The sequence below is a fragment of the Exophiala bonariae genome, assembly GCF_035927105.1.
Source record: "Exophiala bonariae strain CCFEE 5792 chromosome Unknown scaffold_60, whole genome shotgun sequence".
In the NCBI taxonomy this organism is placed as follows: Eukaryota; Fungi; Ascomycota; class Eurotiomycetes; order Chaetothyriales; family Herpotrichiellaceae; genus Exophiala; species Exophiala bonariae.
Genome location: NW_027042535.1, coordinates 26279 through 39172, shown reverse-complemented (window position 1 = coordinate 39172; position 12894 = coordinate 26279). Strand labels below are relative to the sequence as shown.

General features: G+C 48.5%; 2 protein-coding genes across 2 annotated transcripts; one reads left to right on the top strand and one right to left on the bottom strand.

Annotated features, from left to right (window-relative positions):
- Positions 1-8741: 8741 nt before the first annotated feature.
- LTR84_011925 (uncharacterized protein) lies at positions 8742-9896 on the top strand (the record flags this gene model as incomplete). Its single annotated transcript, XM_064855452.1, has 5 exons — positions 8742-8859; positions 8907-9252; positions 9297-9709; positions 9758-9791; positions 9854-9896. The coding sequence occupies 5 exons, from the start codon at positions 8742-8744 to the stop codon at positions 9894-9896; spliced, it is 954 nt and encodes a 317-aa protein (XP_064699898.1).
- A 1593-nt stretch (positions 9897-11489) lies between these two features.
- LTR84_011924 (uncharacterized protein) lies at positions 11490-12123 on the bottom strand (the record flags this gene model as incomplete). Its single annotated transcript, XM_064855451.1, has 2 exons — positions 11490-11906; positions 11995-12123. 2 exons carry the CDS (start codon positions 12121-12123, stop codon positions 11490-11492), a joined length of 546 nt encoding a protein of 181 aa, XP_064699897.1.
- Positions 12124-12894: the final 771 nt, after the last annotated feature.

Here is a 12894-nt window from a genome sequence, read left to right as displayed (position 1 = left end):
AGCACTCCTAGTTAGCATCGTCGGGAATTAACAACGCGCAGCGCTTGCAGCAGTTAGCAACAGCCACAACCAAAAACGACCCTCCGACAAGGGCTCAATTGTAGGCTCAGCCTAGGCAAGGCAAAATTTACCATCTCGGAGTAGTTGGCGCTCTCCAACGGACAACCCTGGTTACCCCAAGACCTTCAACCAGTGCGGTCATTGACCGGACCATGTCCTGGTTGTGGTGCTAGTGGGTGGGCTGAGTCCAGATGGTGGAGTATGCGTAATACAGGTCAATCCCTTAGAGAGGTGGGTATTCGAACACGTCATGTCTCGTTGTCTGTATGCAACTGAACGAGCGTTTGCAGTATCAAAGGTCTATTATTGCTACTATACCGAGGTGTGCACCAAAAAGAGTGTCGCTGCCAAGTGCAACTAGTGTAAACGCCATGTTCGATAGCTCCTTGGCAGGTCCTTCATAGGCGGTGTAGTACTAATTTACTACTAGAGACGCTATCTGGTACTTTGATCTCGCTGTCGCGGTATCAGTGAGGTCATCGCACACACGCACTCGACACACTCGACGCACTCATTGAACTCATTAAACTCACGCACTCAACGCAGTTAAAATTACTCATTACCGTTAAACCGAGTCATCAAATCATGCCTTTTTGCCTCTTTGACAGCGACAGCGAGGTCATTCCCTCCTAATTTAGCGGCGTTAACCTCTCTCATCCTGCTCCTCCTCATCCTCCTCATCCTCATTCAATTCATCGTCAGTGAGGAAAGCCTCATCCTCATCACCTTGCGCAGTCTCTACCACCGCGGTTTCCTCCTCCTCATCAATGATAAAAGAGTGTTTAAAGAGTTCACCAATACGCCGTCGACCCTTATAAGACCTCCTTGTCTGGCGACCTTCCTGGTACTCATTCCCTCCTTCAAGAGTAATAACCTTTTTGATGTTTTCTACAACTCCTTCTACCCACATTTGTATGTCCTCCTGTTTCAGGGCGCACCAACCTCGCTCCCACGCCTTAATCATGGCATTTTTTGAAGCTGGCGCGCCAGTCCTAGTGGTTACCTTCTTTAACCAGGGCCACGCCTTTTCTATCACATTTAAATCAGGTGAATTTCCTGGCCAAAGGAGCCTTGTGACGCCATTCAAAGAGTACACCTTGTCAATAAACCAATGCGCATGCGCGGGCGCGTTATCCTCTTGAACGAGGGTACCAGGATGCTCTCTCTCATGCTCCTGCGCAAAAGGAACGAGCTTTGCTTTTACAATTTCCTGCGGAAGGTTAGTACTAATTTCTTGAATTGATTGCTCGCTTTACTGACCTTTTGGTATAGATACCAGTTAATTCCACCCCGCGCCGACCGAGTTAATTTCCCTGTCTGTTTGTTAAATCGCCACTGCGCCTGTTTCCCTTTTCGTGGACGAAGTGAGAGTCGATTGAGGCCGTGGTTAAGCTCCCATTCCACTCTTTTTTCAGGTTCATAGAGATTATTCAGGTAACGAACTTCCAACTCGCTCTCGCGCCTCTCTTTAGCAATCTCAGGACGCCAAATATGGCAGGGACCTTTCTGGAACCAAGAGAATGAGCCCCAAAACATAAATTCAGTGAACCCTTTCCACCTATTACGGATAACTGACTTTTCAAAGGCCTCGTCACTCTTTCTCCATAGTCGAACTGAGCCGCGGCGCGTACCCAAAACGACACTGGTTTCGTCACTCCAGATCACCTTTTTCCAGTCCTCTAAAGTCCAGTCCTTATGCGCTATGCAAAACTCTAGGCGCGCCCTCTTTTGGGAGGAACTTAGGCCTGGTTTGCGGGTTGGTTTGACGGAGGAATAACCCTCTTGCTTGAGAATTCGCTGAACAGAAGACATTGAAACACCATTGCAATAGGCGATAACCTCACTTGATTGCTTACGAGAGCTCCTATCCTTAGTAACACTCTCCACAACCGCAGTTTTAACCTCATTACTGATCTCCTTTGGTCTTCCAGGAATCACAGCATCTTCTACGTACGAATGAAGGACCTTTTTACTCACTTCCGGCTTAAAACCTCTCTCCTTTGCCCTCTGCAAAATACGTTGACACTGCCTAAATGGCACGCCAATCCACTCCTGAATCTGTCGCGTCGAATGACCAAGTGAAAAAAAGGTAAGGACTTGAACCCTCTCTGCTAGGGTATATCGCTTGCCACGACTAGTTGTGAGTGATTGCTCCTCCGTGAGTGGCTGTGGAAGAGGAGGAATCGTCTTTCTACGCGGTCTGGCTGCCTCTCTAGCCTTTGCTTCCTCTGCTAACAAACTTGGTAGTGGCATCGCTCAAAGAAGAAGAATCCTGAAGGAAAGGAGAAAAAACTCACCCTCCTCAACACCAAACGGCGCTAAAATCCCCTCTTTATCCATCTCATCCTCCTCACATCGATTCATCATCAATTCAGCAAGTTTACTAGGTTTAGCAGTGATTGCAGGCACGTAAAAGAGCAGGATTACAAAAGAGGAGGTTTGAGTGTGATAAATGTGATAAAACAAGGATTTTGATGCTTTTTGGCAAGGTGCGAAGGTCGATATAACTCACCGACTATCTAAAGCTGCAAAGTACTACTGAATCGCCATACAAAACGGCAAAATCCCTACACCGCAAACTACGGATGACTCGGATTCCAGCGCCACTGCATTTAGTGCACATTAGCGGTATTTGCAACAACTTGGCAGCGACACTCCTTTTGGTGCCCACCTCGGTACACTTACGCGGTATTGTTGATGTCGAAGCCGAAGATCCTGTGGAACAATGATAGGTGCAGAGCATTAAGAATGACCTCCCGCGCTTTTTCAACTTCCCCCAACAAGGAAGAAGTTCTGGAAACGACCGGATATTCGACTCTCTTTAACTTGAGTCTTACTCCTGAATTAATCTTACCTTACCGTTTTAATCTATTGCCTTCTTAAGAAGTACAGAGAGCGAACCGCCCTGCACTTGCGGCAATAGCGCTCTACTATATGGTGCCAATTGCCTTTCTTCATCTGGGGGTGATAGGAAGCGGAAATCGTTTGACAGGAACTCAAGAGTGGAATGTCCGACTAATCTACAGAATGAGGGTTGTGAGTTGGGGTGGATTACGAGTTGGTATCGAGCGGCTTGCATTATGGCCTTAGCACCAAGTTTCTGTCGAGGTAGAGAAAAGAAAGTTTGTTGGGGAAGCCCAAAGACCCGGAATCATTTGAAGACACCACGCTTTCTATGGTGAACGCCCTCGATTCGGACGCCTTCTTGAACCTTCTGCCACATTTTGCGCCTGCGCCTACGCCTCCTCAGTTTCTATGGTCGACAAAGCGCCACATTTCGTGTATCGCACTCCCAGCCCGGGAACTAGCACAAAAGTGCAAGCACAGTACATACCGTATCTCTATAACGAAGAACAGCGGCAGCTTTCCGTAAAGAGTCGTGGTAACGTTTTATGACGATCAGGGGTAATTCCACGACGAGCAGTTTATTAGGTTTCAAAAAGAATAGTGGTAGCTTTCCACAAAGAGAAATAGTGACTTTCTACGAATAATACGGGTACTGTACTGTAACGTTAATTCCGGAAATTGAACAATTACTGCATTATCGATCCAATCTTTCCTTTGGTTCATGGCTTCTACTTGTCGCCTCGGCCTAATCTACACTGTCCGCCTTCACTTGAGTTGTTTAAAGTGATTACTTAATCTTATGACCATCATGGCGCATTTGCTTACCGTTTTCACATGCCTTCCACGTGACACAAATGAGGGGTCACTTCAGCTGAGGATTCAAAATACGAAAACTCGACTGTCGAGACCCGTTTCGCGGTTAGTTTTGAGCTGAACTTGTCGTTGCTCAGCTACTAGGCTGATTGAGCCAGAGCCATCGATTCGAACGGTCCGCACTGAAGGACTTGAGGAACATACAGCGATTGGCTCGAGATACAATCAACGCAGTTTTTGAAATCACCGGGGTAGTACTGCTGCCCACAGCCGGGGGCTCCAAGAACGGGCCGGGACTGCCACTAACCCTTAAACCTTACCACTACCCCTCTTCCCAAGACCAGTAGTAACCTGAGACGGTAGCTCGCTGGGGAGCAGCCTATTATTGATATGTTGCGTAATTGGCCATGGATTTCACGTCGGTACACATCAATCAAATCAATCTTGGCATCTGTGACCAGGCTTTCTATCCATAATCGTAAGGAATAAGTTAATTGTGACGGCTCGTACAAAACGTAGGGAATCCTACTTTGTAGACAGCTCTATTATTCAGGAGACTAAACTGAAGAGAAGGAGAGAAGAGGATCGCTGTCTTCGACAGCGATCTATGTACACAGATGCCATCGAAACGAGGCTGCGCTAGGATAGATTTGTAGGTGGCTGGGGATGCGCCAACGCGAGGCTGGGAGAGACCCCATAATGTCTCCAATAGTTCTCAATCGTCACATTAATCTATATGGAATTTTCCATACTCCATAATCCATATCCATACGAGAATGCTCTATTCCATAAGTATGGAAATACTCCGGAACAATGTTATCCCGATACGCCTTGGCAGGCTGAGTAACTTCAGGCGCTGGAATGAAGCTATTCTCGACACCTCTAGCGCGGACTCTCGATCGGAACCGGCAGGATGCCCTTCTCACTGCCCCTGAAGGACTATGACGCGTCTAGCACCCGCGAATTATCTGTGCTCTCGACTGTAGAGCCCAGCTCCTCCACCTCGACTCCCCCGAACCCATCCTTCAGCAGCCACGGAAATCGAAAGCGCAAGACAACCGCAAACACCTGGGTTCATGCACGAGATCCCAAGGATTCAGAGCCTCCTCGCTGCGTACGAAAGAATGAAAAGATATACTATTGTAAGTATTGTGTTGGTCCAACCTATTCGACTACGGTATCAACGACTTTTCGCCATCACCTACTCAACACTCACGGTATTGAACTTGATACCAATGAACATCCAATCAAAAAGCAGCGTGACAGCCTGATCAAGGACGCATTTGCTAAAGCGGGTGCGGTCAATAGCACGAAGCAGTCAATCAAGGAGGAAGTGACACCAGTTCCAGGACCGTCAGCCCACATTCTCCGGCAGTGTTGTCTTCTCGAAACAGCATCGAGCTTCTTCCAAGTCCACGAACTTTTATCACAACGTCTTGCTTTCGGCTGCAACCACAGGAATAGATCAAAGTAACCCTTCAACGCGATGACCAACAACGCAATTACCTGAATGCACTCCATAAAGAACTGACAAGGCCCAGAGCGAACGCAGGTGTCCATCGCCATGGGCCTGTCGTCGCGAATGGTGCCGTACTTAAAGAGAAGATCATCCTGGAAACATTACCTCTAGCCAGGGTTCAATGCATAATCTCGGGCCTTCAAATGATACAATTTGGGTGTCATCGCAATGTCAATTATCACATGCCGATACAGAGAGTCACGTTCCTACTGTGAAAGCGCAGTATGTTTTAGACCGCTCAGAACACGGAAGCTTTCGTGTCAAAGGACGTGGAAGAGGACTTCTGGCTTGGCACTTGCTGAACCGCGTCGACCACATTGTGGTCTCCGGCCAAGAGTATGCAGCTGGGGTGTACGCATACGTCCGTTTGGCCAATCCCGCGAGGCTTGAGCCCGCCTTATTACTTGAAATAAGGGCATCGGAAAATGCGCGTCCGTTTGTTTTACTCGCATGGCTTTACGTGCGGTTTGACGCAGAGACGGTGTTGGATATGGACGACGTTGGGTGTGAAAGCTTGAAAGAGATCATGCCCAGCACGCACCTGCAGATTGTTGATTGCGACACTTTGGATGGTGTTCTGAACAGGACCCGCCTCCCACAGTGGACTCATGTCCTCGATATCCGACCCGACTGTGCTGCACTCTGGCCTTGCTCTGAACCAAATATCAGCTGGCTATCTGCAGTGTTCCAGGTAGGATCTGCCGCTCGATTCCATTGGATGGAAGCAGCGCATCATCGTCGATGGGGAAAACGTCGTTTCAAGGAAGCACTGTCTATCCTGGAAATTCCCCAGGCGGGAGCAGAAATACACAAGTTGGTGTCGGTCACTGATATTGGCGCAAGTGGACTTGTACGCCTGCAGCCATCCGTTCGTTTTCTTGTCTGACGGTTGTTAGGCAAACATCGGCTCGTGCCCAAACTCACCACTCGTTACAATGCAGGCAAGCACTGCTATCACCCTTAGCGAGAGAGCGTACCGAGCTACCCGACGTAGTGCTCCGCTGATAGGCACTGAAACTTATGGTCAGTTTAAGTCCATATAGTCCAGAGCCCCTCATATCTCTTAAAACTCCCCCTCAAGGCCTGCTACGATTTTGATCCGTTGGGATAGATCACAGACTGATATTTGACAGTCTACGAGCTTCGTTGCAAGCTGGAACGAAGGCTACCACGCAATCGTCGCATTGAGCCAACTGAGCTAGCAAAAGCCATGCGTTCGCTCTCAAGACTCGAGGCTTTGAAGGAGGTCGACACTCGTGTGGTCCAACGGACACGAATTGGTAAATCATTGAGGTCTTTCGTCGAGCGCGCGGATTCTCACAACGCCGACTGGTCTCAATTCCGTCAGCGATGTCAGGACTTGCTAGGAAAATGGCGTAACGCCAGACTACAGCGGCGCAAATGCTGCCTCCAGCTCTGTTGAAGTTGAGGACCATCGTAAACGTCTAGAGGGGAAGGCGCTCTCAGCATCCAGTGGCGGCAGGGCAGAGTAAGGATGTTACGGTCAGATGAGGGGCATGGTAAGAAAACGTGGAGGGTTTCTAACGCCCCAGAAGGCTGGCTCACCAGGGCCCGAGACTCAATATGTTGCACTCCCTGCCTCTGTTTGCTGCGCATTGATGCACAAACGGGAGAGTGAGAAGGTGCGGGTTACTAACGCGATGCAAAAAGATAAACCTGCATAGATCTCAGGGACCTAACCCAAGTGGAAACATGAGGTGATTCAAAGCCATTAAACATTCCAAGCAGCAGTCATTGATATAATCACATGACTTAACGTTCAAGAGAACCGTGGAATGCCACATCCCAAGTCGCACCTCCTGCACAGCACACTCCTTCGACTTCAGATCGGGCCAAACGCTTATCGGACTATACTAGCCGAAGCACTCGATGCCTAACAGAAACAATGCTCCTTTTCGCACCCTCCAGCATCAACAGCCCTCCTGGATCGAGTCTAAGACGCCGGTTATTGCTTCTTTCCACATCGATTTCCAGCTCTCCACCGCGGTCCGTGCAGCAGGAGATGTCGGTTGAACATGACTTGGCGATGAGATGGAAAGAACTTCGAGTGGTGGGATTCGCCGTTGGGCTGTGGCTGAAAGGGACCAGCCATAGATGGAGGCGACTCGTGAAGCTGTGGTCGACTTCGTCGAACAGACGAGTGCTCTGCACCACCAATTGTATTCTTGGAGAAACTACTGTTATAAAAATTGTTGGAGCAATTTTGGCCATCTCTCCGCTGGCCGTAAACATTTCAGTATCACACGAATCAGCCATTTCGCTTCGATGCTGTGGAGTCGTCGAAAATTCCTTATTATTTCATCATTCGGATCTCTAAGGGCCTCTCCCGCGATGACTTGAAGCCTAAGAGCAGAGAATGGATATGTCACTGCCAGTCAGTCTAGCGTGTGGTCCACATTCACGACAGACAACGAATGAGTATATTCTTGGCCATTGTCGGTCGCCGTAAGGACCCGTTCGGCTGCGGAAGCAAAGTCCATCCGCCTAACAGGATTCTGCAGCTGCAAAAGAGAGAGGAAATCACCCGAGGAGTGTGTCAGACGGCATTTTAAGCAAGGAGAAGAGTGAATATGCTTCGGGTTAGCGGGCAACTCTGAGGCTGAATGTGTTGCTGAACAACAAGTGCCGAGTGTAGCACACGACTTTGGTTCCCGATCCAAAAATGGCTAGATACACATTCCCCACGGAGATTACCATAGTGTGTAGACACAGAAAACTTATAGGGAAACCCTGAACCAGATAATTGGACGACTGTAGATAGGGATTCAGCCCTTTATAGAAGCCACTGGCATGACCGGGCGCCCACACCAGAGGATCTGGTGGACGTCAAATTACCTAAATGTGTGATCAATGTGTCTGCGGGGATAGCAAAATGCTTGGGGTAGCTCGGAGGCATCGAAGGCATGTTCCCCGAAATCTTGGAAAGCACTTGGCATCATGTTAGACGAACGGCTACTACTTTTAGAAATTCTCATCTGAACTTGATATGAACCCGTACTAGCCGGACCATGAATGATCAGAATGTTTTGCTTGGCAAGATCCGACGCCACGCACCCCTTGTCGTTTTCTCACAATGACCACATAGTTTGATTTGCTAGTGTTAATCCACGTTCTTAATTTGATGCTTACTGTTTCGGCAAAATTTGGTAAGGTTGTGACTCGTAACCGGGTAACGGTCTTCCGTCCACTTAGGGAGCATCCAAGTTCCTTTCGTCATTCTTAGGTTAACCAACATCAGCACAAAAATTCGACTTACTAAATTTTGGGAATGTAATGTGAGCTTTTGGTTGCGAACGGTACCTTTGAGCCTCCTCCTTATGCGTCCTGTTCAACCTTCTTCCAATATCAAGGCCTCCCAAGCGCATTAGCTGCGGGTCTAACACAGGCTCCTTAGGCTGCTTGAGTCGATGGTGGGAAGAAGAGGCAACCGTGGTAAGGTCCACTGATAATCTTCGCATATTCCCAAATATTGGGTCACAACATGGGGTGTGGAGTAAGCAGACAGGAGCGCCCAGAGCAGGAAAGGAATGCCCAAATTGAAGCACAATTAAAGTGCGACTGGGCGCTGCAGAATAGGGAACTGAAAGTGCTTATGCTTGGTGAGTGTTCCCAACAGCCTATATGTATTTAGCCTTTGACAATATAGGTGCTGGTGACTCTGGCAAATCTACAGTCATGAAACAATTGAAACTCGTACGTGGTGGTGGATATTCCCACGATGAGCGCCTGATCTTCAAGCCCATTATCCTTGAGAACATTGTCAGATCCATGCGGAGCATTCTGGAAGCCATGGCCGTGTTTGAGATATCCGTGGATAATTCGGCAGCTGCCCAATATTCCCACGTGATTTTCATGCAAGGACAACGGTCTTATCTTAAAGACGGCATGCCCCACGAGGTACATATGGCTCTGAAATCTCTGTGGAACGACGCAGGTGTGCAACAATGCTATGCGCGGTGCAGTGAATATCAGGTCATGGACACCGCCGGATAGTAAGTACCTTGGGTCAATATGATTATGAGACTAAAAGTATCAGCTATTTTGACGAGATTGACCGCTTCGCCGACCGCCACTTCTTACCGAACGATGAAGACATCGTCAGGTCTCGCCTTAAGACTACAGGAATAAATGAGTTCCATTTTACCGCTGACAGCCTCACGTACCGTATCGTCGACATTGGGGGACAGCGATCGGAGAGAAAGAAGTGGGTGCATTGTTTTGAAGACGTGAAATTGGTTCTATTCCTTGTTGCAATTTCAGAGTACGACCAGTGCTTGTACGAAGACCCTACAGTGAATCGTATGCAAGAAGCATTGGATCTGTTCAAAGATACTTGTGAATCACGTTGGTTGAAGCAGGCGGCAATCCAACTTGTTTTCAACAAGACAGATATCTTTAGGGAGAAGTTATTTTCTAGTCCTTTACAGAACTATTTTCCAGATTATGAAGGTACGTCGTTGATTCCTCTACCAGCTAGGGTCATTGCTGAACAACTAGGTGGCTCGAACTACACCAGGGCTTGTCACTATTTGTCGAACAAGTTTACGTCACTTAGCGAGAGAGAGCTCGTGACCCATTTTATTTGTGCCACAGATACTTCCCAGGTCGGTACCATGATCCAAACGCTCTTGAGTAAACGAGAGCGGTACCACTAGACTCTATGTGTCGGCTAGCATCATGATCGAGAAATCAATGGAGTGAAATGTAGTTTGGTCGCCTGTGAAGTGGCTAACGGTCAGAGAGTCAACAGCATAATGCCGGGGTTGTGAATTTGCCGAAGCATGGTGAAGGCTAAGGACCACAATGCGAAACTTTTCCGCGGCTGGTGCTTCTCTAATGGGTGCAGGAGATGGGTTGCGCCAACTGGTGCCTAGATTTGGGGACAAGCCTGCACATTACAACTTCGAACCTCAGTCGTCAGGTTTTGAAGTGATGTTCGTAGTTGCTTTAGACGAAAAGGAGTATATCAGTCAAGCCACACAACCACACACAACCACACCACACAACCACACCACACAGCCACACCACACAACCATACTGAATATTGCACATTATTCTGGCTACTCAACAAGGGCAGCCACATTCATGACATCGCGTGCCTGGAATCACCCAAACTGCTGCAACCAAGAAGCGTGCACAGAGGAAGAACATCTCGAGCAGCCCGTTCCAGTACAGGTTCTGGCTCAGGTCCTGCCAGTTGACTGCGGCAGCTACGGCGTGTAGCGTCTGGTCGATGGTGTCACTGGCCATGGCATCCCCCACTGCAAAACACGACTCGTCAGTGCTACGGAGGTATCGACCGTAGGACGTGCTGGCTGTGCAGCGCTTCTCATCGACCACACTGGGCAAGCATCATTTGATTTCAAGGCGTTACTGAAACATGCAAAAAGATAACTACCAAGTTATGCGGTTCTGGTCTTTCTGGGATTGGTCAAGGAAATGCCACATATTCACAACAACAAGCAAAACAAGGGTTTATTAAGACAGGAAGGTATAAACCCGACAGAGGCTCAGAATTACCGATGTGCTGTTATGGCTTGGACCTGACAGAGAATGCTATATTCGCTTCAGGAACGAGAACTGGGAATCCTTAAATCGAGGGATGGCAAGATTATAGGTCAATTTGCGATGAATTGGTTTGGTGGCCACTCAAGCCTTCATTCAGCCGTGCCATAAGATCGGAATGCAGCGAGACTATGACGGCGTGTCTGAAGATGTCAAGGCCATTGCGACTTCTTTGTCTAAAGTAGCAAACTGATCGTCAATCAGACAGTCTGATCTAACATTTCAGGATGTCTTTCGCCACCAACAAACGACAGGCTATCCGATGTACTGGTCCAAGCTCTTCAAAAAGCCTTTTCGACAGTGCCAGGCTCCCGCCCGGATAAGCAATCTCTTCTCTGGCAATCAATATTCTCATCTAATAAACACCCCCCGACAGTACACGCTAGAGGAATCCTCCTTAACACCTTACTTCGATTTTTCTTCGTACTTCGCGCGCTTGAGCCATCATCTCCTCGTGGTCACATCTCAGCTTCGAACTTTTATTGCAGGATCTGGAGGTGAACGGTCGGTCTCCCATGAGCTAAGGGAGACTCTAGACTTCATCTGGTAATCACTAGCTACCTGTGGTTCAGGACACCAGTTTAACTCTGACAACGCCCGTTCATTTGTGCTTTCGTCTACTAGCCTTGTGGGGTTATGGCGATTTGCCTCCTCTTGCCTTCGATCACTTTACATGTAAGCCGTCCTCCTCAAACTGCTGGGCCCCTTCGGTGGGAAGTTTCCAGGCCACACGGTCCTTGGTAAATTGCTCCATTGTGGGTTTCAACTTGGTCTCATGCAGAGAGAAATCGTCCACGCTGCCTACCCGCAGGATACTCACGCCCGGAAAAGCCGCGCCGACCCGATACATGAGCGAGCCGCACGTGGAACAGAAGTAGTTGGTCATGGTATTGTCCTGGCCCGAGATTTTTACGAAAACAGTGTGCGATTGACCAAAGGTCTTCAGATTGTCGCGACCGCGCAGGTGCTTCAGGTGCGTGTCGTAGACGGTGAAGTTGGTCGCGTGTACGGACGCGGTGAGTTTGTGGCAGTCGGAGCAGTTGCAGACAAAGGAACCGACAAAACCAGGGCCATGAGTTGGCTGGGAATTTGGAGGTGGTATTAGCGCAGACCAGATAGAGGGTCAGACTCGAAAGATGGGTATGGTAGACTTGGATGCTGAAACTTACGAACGAGAGTTGCACGGCGCCACAAAAGCAGGTGGCCGTCGCTTCATCTTCGGTCGACCAGCCATCATTGGCCAAGCCTGCCACAGGGAAATATGGTTTGGTTTTGTCGACGATGGTGTTGGTGGGCATGTTTGCGATTTGTATATGGACGTCAAGATTGATGTAGTATTCGGAGATGTTAATTTAGTGATAACCCGATGGGCAGGATGCTAGTGACAGGGTTAGTGGTGGTTTTAGTGTTGGTGTTGGAGACACACTTTTATATAGGGGCGATGTCAGGGACTCAGATTATCTCCATTCATCATTTCACATTCAAGCCGATGCACCAGACGGTACCTTAGACCGTTGGCCAACTGGAGAGCAGCTTAGTGAGTGCAGCGCCGTAGTTGAGTCACCGACCGGACCGGACGCAATGCTGTTTTAGGTCTAGTCTTTAAGTATTCCTACATACTGTCCTTCTGAATACAAAATCTTATACCCATATCCACAGGAAGTCCTGCCCGCGAGCTTGGTGCGAAGTACAGCCCCACCAAATTACCGACTCTTACAAACCAGGCCGGACGCAATGCTGTTTTAGGTCTAGTCATCAATACCACTAACTTCCAGGGATCCTCACGACCTTGGTATATCTTATCTCTCAAATGACGTAAGTGCAAATTCGTCTACCACGCCCACATGTGTCAAGTCACTTGACACCTATTTAAGAATTCTCAATTGCTAGTAAAGAGCAAGCGCAGAGCCACGCAAGTTTCCTTGTATTCATTAGCAGAAAACCCAGACCACCGCGTACCATGGCCGCGAGACTAACAATTGGGAAGAGGATTTCTATCCTGAATCTTCCTTAGGATAACTGAAAAAGGTTTAGCCTGAATTAAAAACTTGGTAATCTGGGATATAGAT